Source organism: Spermophilus citellus (assembly GCF_964194105.1).
Source record: "Spermophilus citellus genome assembly, chromosome: 6".
NCBI lineage: Eukaryota > Metazoa > Chordata > Mammalia > Rodentia > Sciuridae > Spermophilus > Spermophilus citellus.
Window position 1 is genome coordinate 17,170,995 of NC_138187.1, and position 17,000 is coordinate 17,187,994.

Sequence of the window (17,000 nt, forward strand, 5' to 3'; positions counted from 1 at the left end):
GGACTCCTTCTAACAGATGTGTCCTTCCCCCCATGGCCCCAAACAACAGTAGAAGAAGCAGAAAACTTATCTTCCAGTGACAGCCCTTTCCCCCGACCGCCTGGGGAGCATGATGTGCGAACGTGGCTGTCAGGTTTGCAGACGTCCTTTGAACGCTGCGACTCGGCGATGTGCTTAATGCAGATAGGGCTCTTCTGTCAAAGCAGGGACCCCATTGAAGAGATGAGAAAATATCTACTGTGGCTCTAGAGAAGGGAAGTCCGCCCGCCTTGCTGGGAGCCGGGGAGGCTTTGGTCCCAAGCCTCTTGGTTAAATTAAACCCATCACTTAAGCCACCGCAGCCAGCAGATTGTGGGGCTTCTGGCTTTTGCGGCTCAGGCTGTGCAAAGCTGCCTTCGGACAGTTTTGATGATTGAACGTCCAAATTAAGCTGCCAACTAGAAACTTCGCAGCTCCAGGGACCCCGTGTTAGTATTTATGTCACATCTTTAGAAATAATCACATTGCAAAGCTGCGCCCAGAGCCATGTCGGCAGCCACAACAGCAGAGGGACTGAATGCCACCCCGTCCTGGGCTTCTTGCTACATTGATTTGGCACTCAGACGAGGGTGGGGGGGTGCCTCAGGAGCAGCTCGTCCTGGTTCCTGTCCTGAGGGTGAGAGACCTCTGTCCTTGCTTTCACCGAGGACAGGCAGGAGGGAGGTGGTCTCCAAGCACGTGCTGGATGTCAGACTCCAAAACCATCTGTCCTCGGCTTCAGGAAAGACCCTCAGGGCCAGCCTGAGGGGAACAGATGTTCATGGGGTGCTGTTCAAGCATGCTGGTCTGCAGGGCGCCTCCTCTGTCTGCATCTGGTCCTGCGGGCTGTGCCCTGCATCATCCTCAGAGGGAGCTGGTGGGACGTTGTCCACACTAGATGAGAGTCCCGCATATTCAGAGACTGGGCCTTTGCAAACTCAAAGGGCACTAACCTCGATTGTCACTTGGGATGGGAGTGAGAACTTGTGGGGTGCGGTGATCTGGAGTCAGAGAAGGTGCAGAGCAGCCCTGGGCATGGCAGGACTTTGAATGACCAAGGTCACCTCTGTAGAGACTCCGTAGAAAATCACGGACACTAAATCAGTTTTTCTGAGTTGCAAAACAGCCCAGATTTCCAAGTTTCTGGTTCCAAAGAGAACCCGGTTACTGAGCACCACAGCTGCATGCTTTTGGCAGTGATATAGAGATTCAGGACTTAGAATCGGCTGGATGGAGTCTGGGGGAGCATCCAAGTTGTATCCAGTTCCAGTTCATTAAGAAAAATATGCACACGGCCAGCCTTCCAGTGGACGATGGTTTCTTTCTCGCTCAGATTTCCAGTAAGATGTTTTTTTCCTAAATGAAATAAGTAATTCATACTCAACCGAGACTATGTATCGAATGTCTCCTTCCAAATTCCTACTGAAATGACTGAGATTAAAAATGAAACGAAATTGATCAGGGCCAGGAAGTATAGAAAACGGTGCTAAACACATTCAAACCTTTGAGAATCCCCCTAAGAATACAGTCAGGCCAAACTAGTCATCTTTATGTCCTCTTCTCTGACATCTGAGCCTCTTATTCTTTTATGTGATTACATTTCGCTGGTTGTTCCAGAAGGCTGTCAACCGACAGCAGGAACGCTGGGCATTCTTCATTGGATTGTGGTCTTCATAGACACACGTCCCTTAGAATTTTACCAGCCAGCGTGATGAAAACTGCTGATATATTCATTATCTCAAGAAGAGCCTTCATCGAGTCCTGTTTTTTTTTTTTTTTTTCCTGAGCGTTAGAAGGCATCGTCCGTGCATCGCGTCAGCTGACTTTTTGATACTTATTTATTTATGTTGAGAAGGGGATGTCGTCTCCTTTGATCTAGTTTTGAGAGTGGATGCTCTGATTAATCGCCTTTCTCAAACTGTGCGATGTTTTCGTTTATCTGATCAGGTTTGAGTGTTTGAGAGCTCGCTGGGTTTGGGGTGAGGAGAAAAGGCTGTGTCAAGCAAGATTCGACACAGGGGACCTGCAGAGAGGGGTCTTGATTTCCCTGGGAGAGGAAAACGGAGGGCCCAGTCAGCAAAGAGAAAGAACCGCTAAGCTCAGAACCGGGCTTCCAGGGTAACTTAGTCATCCCAAGCCCCTGTGACACTGCTGTCGTTAAGGTGGTGGCCTGTGGACAAGGAGAGGGCTCAGGTATAGGAAATGATGAAGAGGGAGAAGGGTCAACCCAGAGACAGGTGGGACCCTGGGTGGGGCAGGGTGGTGTCCAGATCCTCACCTGGACACTTGGGTGGGTGGTTGAGTTGAGCACCCACTAAAACTAGCAATGAAAGAGGAGGAGCCGAGGTGGTGGGGGTGGGGGTGGGGGTGCGGGGAGATGAGGGAATTGCCGGACAGGTCGGATTGGGTGTACCTGCAGGACTTCCGTTACAAGATGTCCAGTAGCTAATTGCAGAAGGTTCTGGAGCCCGGGGAAGAGGGAGGTGGGAGCCGTCAGTATTTAGGCGTTGAAGGCAGGCAAGCAGGGCCCCTGGGAAAAGAGAGAAATTAAAAAAAAAAATAAACAACCAACTTCTAAATGGTGCGATTGCAAGAGAAAAATCTCAAGGCACTTTCTTGATCTTGAAAAATATCTCGAAGCGAGAGAAAATGAAAATACAATACAGCAAATGTTGTGAAATCCAGACGAACAGCTTGAAATGAAATATACGTTGGTGGATCCTACCAAACACATCAAGAAGAAACAACACCAGTTCTCCCCCCAAAAAAACAGAAGAGGAGGAAGTACTTCTCCATTTCTTTGATGATATCAAAATGGGGTGGAAACTATAAAGTATCCCGGAGGACCATAAAGACACAAAAAAATCTAAACAAAATATTAGCAAATCAAAGCTGAGATATATTAAAAAAAATAATACTACACCCCAACGGAATGAGTCTTACCCCAGGAATGCAAAGCCAGTTCAATAATCAAAAATCAATCAATGTGACCCACCGTGTTGATAATCTCAAGAAAGGAAAACCAGGGAGCATACATATTAATGCAGAAAAAGCATTTGATAAAATTCAATATCCATCTGTAGGCACACTAAACAAATACCTAAATAAACGGAGAAACATGTTTATGGATTGAAAGACTCAGCATAGGAAAGATGTCTAGTATTATTATTATTATTTTTATAATGCTGGGGATCCATCCCCTGCCCCAAGGTTTTGAGCATTCTAGGCAAACATTTGACCCCTGAGCCACATCCTCAGCCCAAGATGTCAATTCCTAAAAATTATTTCCTAGATCCCAATACAAATACCAGCAGGGTTTTTGGTTGATTGTGAACAAGGGGATTTTATAATTTGTATGGAAATTCAAAGCAATTAGAAAGGCCAAAATTTTTTAAGATGCAGAATCATGTTGGGGGCATCACAGTATTCAGTTTAAGAATCACTACATTAAAGAGGTGTGGTGTTGGTGGAATAATGAATACATAGACCAGTGAAACAGAACAGGGAATCCAGAAATAGACTCACACAAATATGGGGGGGGGATTGAACCCAGAGGTGTTTAACCACTGAGTCACATCTCCAGCCCTTGTTAATATTTTATTTAGAGACAGGCTCTTGCTGAATTGCTTAGGGCCTCACTAAGTTGCTGAGGCTGGCCTTGAACTCAAGATCCTCCTGCCTCAGCCTCCTGAGCCTCTGGGATTATAGGTGTGCACGACTGTGCCGAGGTTGGCTTATCGATTCTTGACAAAACTGGAGAAGGAGTTGTCTTTCAGCAAATGATGTTGGATGATTAGGCATCTTATGCAACTTTTTTTTTTTTTTGCAGTGCTCAGATTACACTCAGGATCTCACATATGCTAGGAAGGTTCCACTGAGTGACACCCCCAGCCCCTGATTAGACATCTATCTGCAAACAAAATTAACCCTGACCTCCTGCTCACACCTTATACAAGATTTCACTCAGAATGGGGCATAGGAGCTAAATGCAAAGTGTAAAGGTATAAAATTTTAGGAAAAAAAAAAAAAACAAGTACAGTCACCAGGGAAAATTTTTTGTGATCTAGTATTAGACAAAGAGTTCCTAGACATGACACTGAAAACATGATTCATGAAAGAAAAAAGATAAGCTGGACTTCATTAAAATTAAAAAGCTTGTGTTCTACAAAAGAAACCGCTGTCGAACGAAAAGACAAATTACACACTGGAAGGAAAATATGAGCGAACCTCGTGCCTTGCAAGGGCCTTGTGCGCAGAGTGGAGAACTCTCGGGGAACTCTCGGGGTCGTTAATACGCCAACAAACAACCCCACTAGAAACACAGGCTGAAAGCTCCACCAAAGACTTTACAAAAGACAACATGAAAATGGCAAAGGCATTTATGTAAAGGTATTCAGCATCATTAGCAATTAGGGAAGTGCAAATTAGCGCCATGTTGAGATGCCCCCAGGTACCTATTAGAATGGCTAAAACAATTATATTGATGATGATGATAAATACTGTCAATAAAATGGTTGGTGTAGATGCAGAACAAGGGATACCATCATTCATTGTCGGTGGGAATGGAAAATAGTACAGTCACCGGGAAATACTTTGTTGGTTTCTCGTGAAGTTAGCATATGCTTACCATAATGAGTCAATGATGCTGCACCTAGGAATTTATTTACCCCCAGAAAGATAAAGCCTTATGTTTACACAAGAAAACATTATTGGGCCGGGGTTGTGGCTCAGTGGTAGAGTGCTTGCCTAGCATGTGTGAGGTATTGGGTTTGATGTTTGGCACCACATAAAAATAAATAGAATACAGATATTGTGTCTATCTACAAGTTAAAAAAATTAAAAGAAAAAACAGTCTTATTAGAAAAAAACTACTAGTTATAACAGCTCTCTTTGCAATCATCAAAAATTGGACTATTTGCAGATGTCTTCAACAGGTGAATGGATACCCTCACTGTGGTACATCCATACAATGGAATACTAGGCAGCAATAAAAAGGAATTAGCTGTCCATGCATGCAACTTGGATGACTCTCAGTGGCATTTTGCTGAGCAAGAGAAGTCAATTTCAAAAGTCTTCATACTTCATTCTTCCATTTTATCGGCTTCTTGGAAAAACAAAGCCGCAGTTATGGGAAATTGATCAGTTGGTCCCCAGGGCTGGGGGTGGGAGGGTGGGGATATGAATCTAGAGGAGAAGCATGAGGAATTTTCCTGGTGTGACTGAACTGTGCTGTGTTTTGGTTTGTGGCAGTTACAGAGATCTATACATGTGTTAAAATTCACCCCACTGTATCCTCAGAGAAAAAGCCAATTTTGCTGCATGCTAATTTACAACATAAGATGCATGTTATAGGCACAAAATAAAGGGATAAAACTCACACACATGTACAGAGAGACAGAGAAGCAGTAGTGTGTGATGGAAAAGGAGTTGGCTAAGAGGCCAGAAGGATATTAGGTTATGTTACCAAAAAAGTAATTTAAAACAGTAAGTTAAAATTCAGAGAAGCAGAAAAAAAGAAGAATTTCTACTGCAGCAAACGTTATAAGTAATATGGGAACATGCTTCAGGCATGCTCCCAGATGACAGGGGACAGGGGCAAATAAATGAACAGAATCGTGAAAAAAAAATTGATATAGCAAACCAAAGGTATTGATTTGTGGGTGAATGGATATAGCAGACGTTCCTGGAGAAGAGACCAGGACTGTTGGAAAGACACCTCGATCCAACGTGGAGCTCAAGATAAAGAAGTCATGCAGTGTGCAGAGAATGTTTGATTACCAGGAGTCAAATTCAAGAATGAAACCAAGTCATCACCTAGCGTGGAAATGGGTAGAGGAAAAACTACTAAGGAGGGAAGGAAATTTCCCAGAATTCCCTAACAGGAGGGTTCTGCAAACCTGCTGGGTCCATCTTTGACAGATAAAGCAAGGTAAGATACGAAAGCAGATAAATTATATAATGAAAGTAAATATCGGATGCCTCGACCTTGAGCCCTGAACCCTTCTATAGGGGAACTGCGCTCTTTTCTAATATCCAGGGGCTTGGTGAGGTGCTGACTCACTTGCTAGGGAGACCTTGTTCAATGATCCCCAAATTGCTTGGCACACATCCTCCCTCTCTCTCTCTCTCTCTCTCTCTCTCTCTCTCTCTCTCTCTCTCTCTCTCTCTCACACACACACACACACACACACACACACACAAATGGAAGATAATGTCAAAGACGTAATGTGGAAGATCTTCAGATGAATGAGAAGATCTAGGAGTCCAGTGGAGCCTTGGGAATGGAAATCTTGAAATTGCTTCTGTGTGTGGGGGGGATAGGAAAGGGAGTGGACTAGGGACCCCCCACCACCAGGAGGGTCCCAAGCAGTGTGGAGGGCCAGGCTGTGGCCAGAGAGCATCAGGATGGGGACATCAAACTTTGACACGTGACATTTCCTAGAGGGACCCCCTCAAAGGCGGGATCTCTGACAGCTGCGGAGAGGACCCTGTGGGAGAGAAGAGAAGGTAAAGACGTTTTTGCTCCTGGTCAGAAGTGACTGCGGGGCTGCTCCCTGTGGGCAGGGGTGGGAAAGAAGGCAATCCACAGCCATCCGCTGGCGGACCAAGGAGGAGAAACAGAAGAGCTGGTGGGGAGGGATGGAGCTTTAAAAAAAGATGGAAAGGAAGATAAACTAATCCAAAGTAGCTCAGATAGAGGATTATGAATGTTCTCACGGCAAAAGAAATGATTCACATTTGAGATGGTGAATAACTTGAGAACCTTGAGTGAACCCGTGCATTCGTATAAATACACCAAAACATCATACCGAGGCCCACAGAATGAACACTTGTTATCTCTCAATTAAAAATCATTTTAACAATGACCCGAGAGTTCAGAGTGGGTGCCGTTCCAGGTACAGTGGCAGTAGCTAATCTAGACGCTCCTAAGACTAAGAGCCGGATTTATTATATTCAGCTTCTGAGCATCTATCATCCGACACTACCTGCTCCAAGACTCATTTGTATGAAAATCACATTAAAGGGATACGCTTTTAGCCCTGAAATTTATCTTGATGGTTTATCAATTTTCCTTAACATGATTCGGTCTAAATTCTCTCAAAGGAGAAAAGAAATCTACCTGGTTGGACTTGCGCCCTGTGCTTTACGTCTTCCTTCAACGTCATCGTCCTCTATCATTAGGGAAGTCATAGAATTTATTGCCCCAACTCGGGCTCCTTTGGGAGGGGGAAGGACAACAGGTGGAATCGGAGCCTGCCTTGGGCCAGCTGAGCTCTGATCTAGGAGCCCATTTGATTTGGCTGGAGTTTTTATCAGAACAGACAGAAACTGAGGTTCAGAGAAGCCCTCTGGCTGAGAACCCCTGGTTGGTGAGACTCAGTTCAGGGCTGAAACCCAGGTCTGTGTGACTTCAAGACCCCCTCCCCGCCCCCCCCCCGCCATTCCTCTGCACCAGCTCTCCCACCCTGGTTTTGCTCGCTCTGGCTTGACAGGCACGCTTCTCGACAGACACCGTGATGGTCCCCAGCTGGAAGTCTGTCTGGGCACGGATAATTAGATGTGTGATAGCTGCACCTCGGCCAGGAGTGACGGGGATCCAGCTGTGCCGGAGCCTCTGGGGCCTCCAAGTGCCTCCAATCATCATTTGGCTGGTGCGCGTGGGCTGCCTGGAGACCACAGATGGATGACACTGTTTGGGATGAGCAGTTAAGGAGATGGGGAAGGAGACCCCGGAGGGGTCACAGCCCTCACAAACTCGGGGTGAGAAACCCTGAAGATTAGAAATAACAAGTAAATAAGAATCAAAGGGACACTAACCTAGATTCTAGAGCAAAGGGGTCAAGAAGCTTCCGGTGTGAGGTGGGGCAGAAGGATGGGCTTGGCCAAAGGCCCAGGTGAGCTGTGCCCGCCAGGAGGTCACTGGAATTGGAGAGGGCCAGGGCTATTAGTGGACATAGCTCATGGCTCTGAAATGTTTCACCTGTTCCGCGTCCCTCCCTCCCACCTGGTTGACCCTGGCTGTGGCGTGTCCTGAGGTTCCACGGGTCTCCAGGAAGGCAGTTCTGGGTCTCTGTGTTATTTGGTGTGAGGCCCCTTTCGTGGGTTCTGGGATCCAAACCACAACGTTTAAGGCTTCACTCTGCAGATCCCGTCGCTCTCGGGGAGAACGGGGATAAGGTCCCCGGAGGCAGTGGGTTCGTGGAAGCTGTCGATGTACAGTTGAATCATTTATTAAGTTTTAATAACAATTAACACAAGAATGCATTCTCCGGGTAAGAAATTCAGTGTCTGACACATTAAGCAAAAGTCCTCCCACCCACACCCCTGACCTTGTCCCCAGATGGAAACATGATTCACAATCAATTGGGGCCTGTCCCTCCGGATCCTTTTCTATACGTGTCCATTCACGTATGACCTTGCAGACATGTGTTTTATGTACCATTCTTTGGAAGATTGGAGACACTAAAAAAAATAAATAAATAAAATAAAATAATAATTTTCACGGAGCCTCAAAATTACAGAAAAATGGCAAGAATAGGGCAAAGAACTTGGGGACACTTTACCTGATTGACTGATTATTCATATTATGTCCCATTTGGTCTGTCATCCTCTCTATTAAGTATTTTTAGGTACGTGCACTTTTTTTTCCCTGAACCATCAGAGACTAAGTTGGGGTCATGGTTCCCATTAACCCCCAAATACTCTAGTGTGTAATTCCCAAAGACAAGGACGTATGTGGAGTACAGTTATCCCAGGGTGAAAATACAACATTGACCCCACGCTATTCTCTAATAGTTTCAATCCAGATTTCACCCACCCAGCCTCTCAGAACTTCCTCTGAAACAAAGAGGCACCCTACTGTCATCCTCTGTCTTTTTCTTGCTTTTTTTTTCCCCATCAAAACACTAGTTCCTGCAGAGGGTTGGGGTTTTGTCATGCACAGTAGTAGTTCACAGTGTGAACAGGTGCTGTGCGTTGTTGACATCCCCCCTAGATGGACACCCAGGTTAGTTCACCACAGACCTCCTCAAACTGAATGCTCGTGGGTGTGGCTTTGAGCTGTAGGTCTCAGGACTCACACTTAGGAAAGTTCCACCAAACAGAGCTTTAATATAGAGACGCACTTGACTTATAGAGTGCGGGGCCAAGGCCGTAAAAAACACCACGATTATTCAGATTTTTCCAAGACTTTTTGGGGAGAAGAAAAAAAAATATTGGGAAAATGTTGATGAAGAGTATTTCCTAAGAGGATTCCGCCCTGTCCTAGGTCACTTTCACTGGAATGCGGAGTTCTTTGCTCTGATTGAGGGAAGGAGCTGGGTTCTGTCCTCCACCCTGCTCCCGTGGTCCCCAGAACAGCCTGCTCTCTGTCCCCAGGGTATCCTTCGCCTGTGCCTCTAGCAGACTTCCACCAGGGGGTGGGGGAAGCTTGCTATTTCTGCTTTGTGTGAAGCGTTTCTCGGGGACCATCTGGGCTGGCCGGACTTCAGGAAAGATAGTAAAGCAATGTTTATCAAGAAACATCCAAGTGAGTCTAGAGATTGGCTTCCTCCAAACGAACACAGAGCAGCCCTCTCGCCGCTGCTGGGGGGCGGGGGGTGGGGGGACAGGAACCGACTTTGAAGAGCTTCAGGAGGGGACAGGCCTTGGGATGGGAGGCTGCAGCCACTGTCCACTGCTCAGGACACAGCGGTTTCAGTAGCCAAAACTCTTAGAGAGGTGGATGCCACCAGTTTCAGATTTCCTTCCCCTGGCAGTTTTAACCCCTTTGGTAGATGGTAGAATCAGGTGGACTGAAGAAGGGCCTAGAAGGGAGGGAGGGGGAGGGCGAGGGGGAGGGGGAGGGGGAGGGTCCCTCCCGAGGCCGGTTGACTTCAGCAGAAATCTAAAGGCATCAGCCTTGACATTGACAGCTCCAGTCTAGGGCCCCCGTATGGTCCTGGCAGAAAGCCCTCGGAAACTGCTGGAAAGCCCTGACCTTACAATAGAAGGTATTTTCCCAGTGATTGTCTTTCTGGCGCCAGTCCGTAAGACAAGGTGGGTGTGGGTTGGGGTGGGGGGTGGCCTGACGGGAAAGAGGACAGAGGAGCTGTCTCCACCTGCCCGAGGGTTGCCAGTCGAGCCGACAGACAGGTTTCTGGCCCTGTCCGTGTCTCAGATCCGGTTTTCATGCAGCTCCCTGGGGTGGGGGGGTGGGATAGAAGTGTCATTCCCAGACTAGAAACTGGCACCTGCTCTTTTCCCTGGAAGGATCAAGACTGGAGAGAAAATAACAGTTGGGGGGCTGTTCCGTCGGGGGAGACGCGCTGGGATCTTGAATCTCACGCTCCAGAGCCACCGCGTTGCTCCATGTGGGTGCTCTGTGGACCCGCAGCGTCAGCCTCGCAGGAGACCTGTCAGGAAGGCACAGGAGCAGATCCCACCTCCGGAGGCTGCGGGTATCTGTGGGGGTGGGTCCTTTGGGGACCCTGAGGCAGGCTGAGGTTTGAGATGGACTCTTCTGGAAGGGTACCAATGGGGAGGTCAGAGCCGTTGGTTGTTCTTAAGAAGGAAAAACACAGACGATTCTGTTTGGTACCCATCCATTTGGAAATGGGTCAGTCTTCACAATAAAAATAGAGAAATGGAGTAAAATGATAATAGCTACATGAAATAGCAGTATGGACAGGCTGGTATGGGGACCTTCCGGGCTCCAGGCTCTGGGCTAAACATGTATATTCTTTTTTTTTCCTTTTTAATTTGTTTTAATTAGTTCTACATGACAGTAGAATGCATTTATGCACTTGGATATATCATACCTAGATGGGATATAATTTCATTTTTCTGAGTGCACATGTTGCAGAATCCTATTGGTCATGCAATCACATATATGTATACAGTAATAGTGTCTGTTTCCTTCTATCATCTTTCCTACCCCCACATCCCCTCCCCTCCCCTCCCTCTACCTAACCTAAGGTAACGCTATTCTTCCCTAGCACACCCCCCACCCGCCTTATTGTGAATTAGCATCTGCATATTAGAGAAATACATTCAGCCTTTGGTTTTGTGGGATTGGCTTATTTTGCTTAGCATGATATTCTCCAACTCCAACCATTTACTGGCAAATGCCATTAATTTCACTCTTCTTTAAAACTGAGTAATATTCCATTGAGTATCTAGACCCCATTTTCCTTATCCATCCACCTATTGAGGGACACCTAGGTTGGTTCCATAGTCTTTCTATTGTGAATTGAGCTGCTATAGACACTGGTCACACGTGAAACTCTAGCCGGAGCAGTTAGACAAAAGAAAGAAATTAAAGGGATACAAATAGGTAAAGAAGAACTCAAACTATCACAATTTGCTGATAACATGATTCTATATCTAGAAGATCCAAAAAAAAAAATCCACCAGAAGACTTCTAGAACTCATGAATGAATCCAGCAAAGTAGCAGGGTATAAAATCAACACCCATAAATCAAACGCATCCCTATACATCAGCGATAAATCCACTGGAAAAGAAATTAGGAAAATTACTCTGTTCACAATAGCCTCAAAAATAAAATAAAATACCTGGGAATCAATCTAACAGAAGAGGTGAAAGACCTCTACAATGAAAACTACGGATCACTAAAGAAAGGAATTGAAGAAAACCTCAGAAGATGGAGAGATCTCCCGTGCTCCTGGGTAGGCAGAATTAATATTGCCTCCTTCATAGAAATAGAAAAAGCAGTCGTGAAATTTATCTGGAAAAATAAGAGACCCAGAATAGCTAAAGCAATCCTTAGCAAGAAAAGTGAAGCAGGAAGCATCCCAATACCCGACCTTAAACTACACTACAGAGCTATAGTAACAAAAAAAAGTACACCGTATTGGCACCAAAGTAGACTTGCGGACCAGTATATATTCTTTATCCCACTCTACTCTTACGGGAACCCATTTGATTGATCAAGAAACTGAGGTTTAAATACAAGACGCCTACCCTGGCATTTTATAGCCCTGTATCCCTAACTCTGGGTGGCTGGGCTACTGTCTCATTAGAAGTCAACTATACTTTTAAATCAACTTGGTTTCATCTGTTCCTTGTGGATGGGATCAACCTCTTAGATGGTCCCCTGCATCCCCAGTGCTGAGCAGAGTGCTGAGCTGGTACTAAGGAGCTGATGGTGGGTGAGGGGTGGGAGAGACACGTTTCGGGGGAGCGTTTGCGTTAAAGAACCAGAGAAAGCAGGAAGAAAAGTGTAAGATGTTGGGGTCCCTGAGGTATCATTTCTAGGGGAGCTGTGGGAAGGACCAGGGAAGGAGATAACCATGGTTGGAACGGATTCTGTCTTTGAACCCGTTTTTCTTGTCATCTTGAACTTGCGGAACTCCTGTTTTGATTTTCTTATTGCACTCGTGGGACACTTAGAATAAGGTGGTGAGTTCGAGGCGCTGGGCACCTTCATCTTCTTCCTGACCATAGTAGGACTGCATTGATCATGAGCCTTGGTGCTGTTACTCCGGGTGGCCCTTCTCCTTTTAAGACATCTCCCTGCTATTTCCAGATAACGGCAATGATCTTATTGTTTTCTCCTTTTGCCTCTAAATTGTTGAATCCATAAAACAGATTTCCTGAGATTGAACCATCTCTGCATTGATGGAAGGTGCCATTCTATATTTAACTTCTACTGGATGGTTTGACTCATTGTGGATCGAGTACAGTACCTTGGATTTTTCTACCACAAGGGAGATGGTCAGCACTCTATCTTTAGGTTCTGTGTGACTCTTATTTTCTAATCCTCTTCCCTTGGCTACCTACGTTAGTGGCTTTTGAACTGGCTCCTAACTAACTTCTTCCTGTTTCTCTAGGCTGATGTTTTATTCTGCTTCATTTTTTTCTGTGGCCTGTAGTATCCTGAATGCTAATGCTTTCCCTTCCCTAAGTTGGTCCTATAAACTTTCTGTACCTGGAATGTTCCTGACCAGGGTGATGCTGTTCTTGATTGCTGTCATGTTGCTGATATTCTCCTTCTTCCCTCCTCCTCATCCTCCTGCTTTTCCTTCTTCTTTTGAGGTACTGGAGTTTGAACCCATGGATGCTCTACCACTGAGCTACACCCCCCCCCCCCCGACTCTTTATTTTTTATTTTGAGACACATTTCACTAAGTTGCAGAGGCTGGCCTTGAACGTGTGGTCCTCCTGCCTCAGCCTCCCAAGTAGCTGGTAGTTGGGGTGTGTGCCATTACCTAGGTGCTGGTCATGCACCTGGATAAGAGGTGCACCTTGGTTTAGATGGCACCTCTGATTCTTTCAGCTCTTTCCTTTCTAATTCAGGTAAAATTCATATAAACAGGACTAACCTTTACCTATCTTAAAGTAGAGCATTCAGTGGCATCTACTACATTCTCTGATTATATAATCATCATCTATTTCTAGTTCCAATAACTTTTCATCACCCCTAAAAAAGTACTTGTGAAGCAGTAAACCCCCTCTCTCCCTCCCACTGGCTGATGGCTAGTACTAGTCTACTCCTCATCTGTGGATTTATTTCCTTAGGATATTTTATATAAATGGAATTTTATATAAATATATGACCTTTTAAATCTGGGTACGCACACGTCCATAGCAGCACTGTTCCCAATAGTCAAAAAGTAGAAATGACCAAAATGTTCATCAACTGACAAATAGATTTTGAAAATGTGGTCTCTCTATACTGAGGAATATTATTCAGCCTTGAAAACATGAAGCTCAATTAAAGGAGCCTGTTTTTCCTGTGGGCTTCGTGGAAGTTCGCTTAGAAAACTTGTGGTTCATCTTGGAAGCAGTCCAGGGATTGCAACCTAAAAGTCAGAAGTCAATTTTTCCCCAACATAGAACCAAATCTCCCTCTGACTCGCTTATTTCGCTGTGGGGGACTCTGAGCTGTAGATGTCAATCTCAGTAACATTCTGATCCAGCAAGTGCCGTGCCAGCCGCTTCACTGGTTCTACCCACACGGCTGTTTGTTGCTTACACACGTTGGACGCGATTAACATGGAAACCGCTTTTTTCTTTTCTAGTAAGAGATGCTAAAAACCTTGTACCTATGGACCCCAACGGCTTGTCAGATCCCTACGTGAAGCTGAAACTGATCCCTGATCCCAAGAGCGAGAGCAAGCAGAAGACCAAGACTATCAAGTGCTCTCTGAACCCCGAGTGGAACGAGACGTTCAGATTGTGAGTTGAAACCCCGAAGCTTGGCGTGGGGGGCAGAGGCTGGGTCCCGGGCACCTGGGCCGGGGGGGGGGGTCCTCTCTTCAACTTGAGTTTTCTTCCCCCCTCCCCTCTCCATCTTGACTCCTCCCTCTTCCTTCCTTTCCACCTTTCCTTTTTTTGCACCTGAATTTTTGGAGTGTGAGCTGAGTAAAAAAATGAGAACTGATTTTTCAGTAGCGTTCCGAGTGCCCGTGGCACAGGGGGCGCGGTTGTTAGGGAAGGTGGGTTGTGGGGGAAGCCACAGTGGGATGCCACCTGTAGCACGCGGTGACAGGCTCTCTGGGGCTGAGTTTAGGATGATGCTGGCTGGGTCTGCATCCGACTGGGCAGCCTCCCCTGACTTCCACGGAGCCTCTTCCCTGGCCAATGCTCCAAGAATCTGGGAGATCCCTTTCTCCATGCATCTGTGCCTGCAGGTTTTCATGACAACAGCCAGCATTTATTGAGCACATACTATATGTACTAAATGAGTTACATGATCCAACTTCACGGGCTCATTTTATTCCCCCTTTTTTTTTTTATCAGATGGGGCTTATAGACGTTACCGAAAATGGTCCATAGGAAATATAAGCCACAGGCTGAATGCCTGGTTCCTTGGGGGTGGGGGTGGGTGTCCCGTCTCCTCTTCCCCTTCTCAGGATAAAACTAGGGATCATCTCTAGTCTCAATCAAGGCTGTGCCTGAGAATGGGCAGTTTCCCCCAAAGACACCTCCAGAGACTCTTTTCTCTGTCTCCTCCTCGACCCACGTGTGTGCAAACACACACACACACACACACACACACAGACTCGCCGGGTGCTGGAATCCATGTGTGTGTTTCTCACCGTGACTGTCGGTAGGATCTGCCAAACACCAGGAATATGATTAAGATATGAACCAGCAGAAGCCGGTGAAGCCGCTCCCGTAGGAGCTGACCCGGGTCTTGCTCCAGTTCAGCCCACAGGCTGTCACACAGGAAAAGCCCCCCACCCCGCGCCCTGGGGAACGGAGGCTGAGCATGTTTCTTGGCTTGTAAGGCTGAAAGATCTCTGCCTCCAGGTCTTGTCCTTTTGTTCCCACGCCTCCCTCACTGGAGAGCTCACAGTAGGCCCCTCTGACGTCTCTGTCTTCTCTTTGCAGTCAGCTGAAAGAGTCCGACAAAGACAGGAGGCTCTCGGTAGAGATCTGGGATTGGGATCTGACCAGCCGGAATGACTTCATGGGGTCCTTGTCCTTCGGGATTTCTGAACTGCAGAAAGCTGGCGTCGATGGCTGGTAAGAAGGATTTTGCTCTGAACATCACGGGATACTCCAGCCCCGCAAAGGTGCCATCGCAGAGGTTTTCCTTTGTTGTCCTGAAAGTGCAGTGGCGCACGCCTGTCATCTCAGCGTCTCTGGAGGCTGAGGCAGGAGGATCGCATGTTCAAAGCCAGCCTCGGCAGCTTAGTGAGGCCCTAAGCAACTCAGTGAGACCCTGTCTCTAAATAAACTCCAACACAGGGCTGCGGATGTGGCTCAGTGGTTAAGCACCCACGGGTTCAATCCCTGGTACCAAAAAAAAAAAAAAAAAAAAAAAGTGCAACATAAAATCAGAGGCCCCAGGTGCGGGCTGGTAGCTTAGATCAGTCTCACAAATATGTCTTGTTTGGTCCTCATCTGAAGAAAGGATCAGTAGCCAGTATTTTTTAAAAAAATATGGGGCTACAGGGAAGCCCTTAGAGTAGTTGAACAGCCAGTGCACCCTTTAGATAAGGCGCAGGTTTCTCTTGGCCACAGACCTCACCACTCCCTATTGTCACATCTGCCCCTCTTGATGCTGTTACATGACTTGGCCAGATCCAGGGGCTCTGAGCACGGAGCTGCGTTGTCACTGAGTGTCCTTACCCCATCTGGCCATGACCAGCAGTGTGTCCTTTCCTCTGGAATTTTTGCTTTGTTCTCTTTTTTATGTAAAAAAAAAATCCTTATTCAGTATTTTCATGAGAGGAGCTGGGTCCACCCCCTGGGCCCCTCCCAGTTATCTGATGATACGAGTCCGAATCGAGAGCCCAACCTTGCACCGTCACTTTGGGAAGAGTGGTGACCGGGGCTGCTCTCGTTTCTTTGAGATAAATTGTCCCACTTCTGAACCGTCTCCCCTGGGACTTTTTCGGTTCCAAGTGAAAGAAAATGAAAAGCATCCAACGTTGGGAGCGAGAAGGACTGCGCTCCTGCTGGCCCTCCGCCTCCATCCTTGGCCTCGTTCAGCTCACGACCTCCTTGACCCCGATCCATTTGTATCACAGGCTTTCATTCAAGTGGCCCGAGTGTCTCCCAGGTCCTGGTTGCTAGGGGTGCTTCCAGGAATAGGCCAGACACATGCTCACGGAGCCTGGCTTGGGACAGGGTGGGGGTAAAGGACACCGGTAAAAATTCATGACAGCGTGATGCTGAGTCTGAAGAGCCCCGGAGCTCAGGGTGCCCGGAGAAGAAGAAACGGAATCAGGTGCATTCCAGGAAGCGCAGTTCCCAGCGGTCAAGAGCATCATCTTCTTGATGGACGTTTGTCAAGTTTTTCCTTAGCTCAGTAATGAGGAAGCGGGCGGGGACAAACGGCGGAGTCCACAGAGGTCCTGAGAAGCTGAGATTTGGATAATCTGCAGCAAAAGGAAGGCCGAAGTCACCTAAGTCACATAGAAAACTGTCTCACCAACAGGGACCATCGTGAGCTTAGTTACCAGGCCCGGGGCGGGGGGGGGGGATGATCCCACCTGTTTTTGTAAAGTTAACATCTCTCTTTGCAGAC

The 17,000-nt window shown here is 46.8% G+C and overlaps 1 protein-coding gene across 2 annotated transcripts in view; it reads left to right on the forward strand.

Annotated features, from left to right (window-relative positions):
* Positions 1-17,000, forward strand: part of PRKCB (protein kinase C beta) — a 294,712-nt gene that overhangs the window by 182,346 nt on the left and 95,366 nt on the right. For both annotated transcript variants that reach the window (XM_081299668.1, XM_081299667.1), the window contains exons 6-7: positions 14,041-14,197; positions 15,356-15,490. In XM_081299668.1, coding sequence (XP_081155794.1) covers positions 14,041-14,197; positions 15,356-15,490 — 292 coding nt within the window. The remainder of the gene's footprint in view (positions 1-14,040; positions 14,198-15,355; positions 15,491-17,000) is intronic.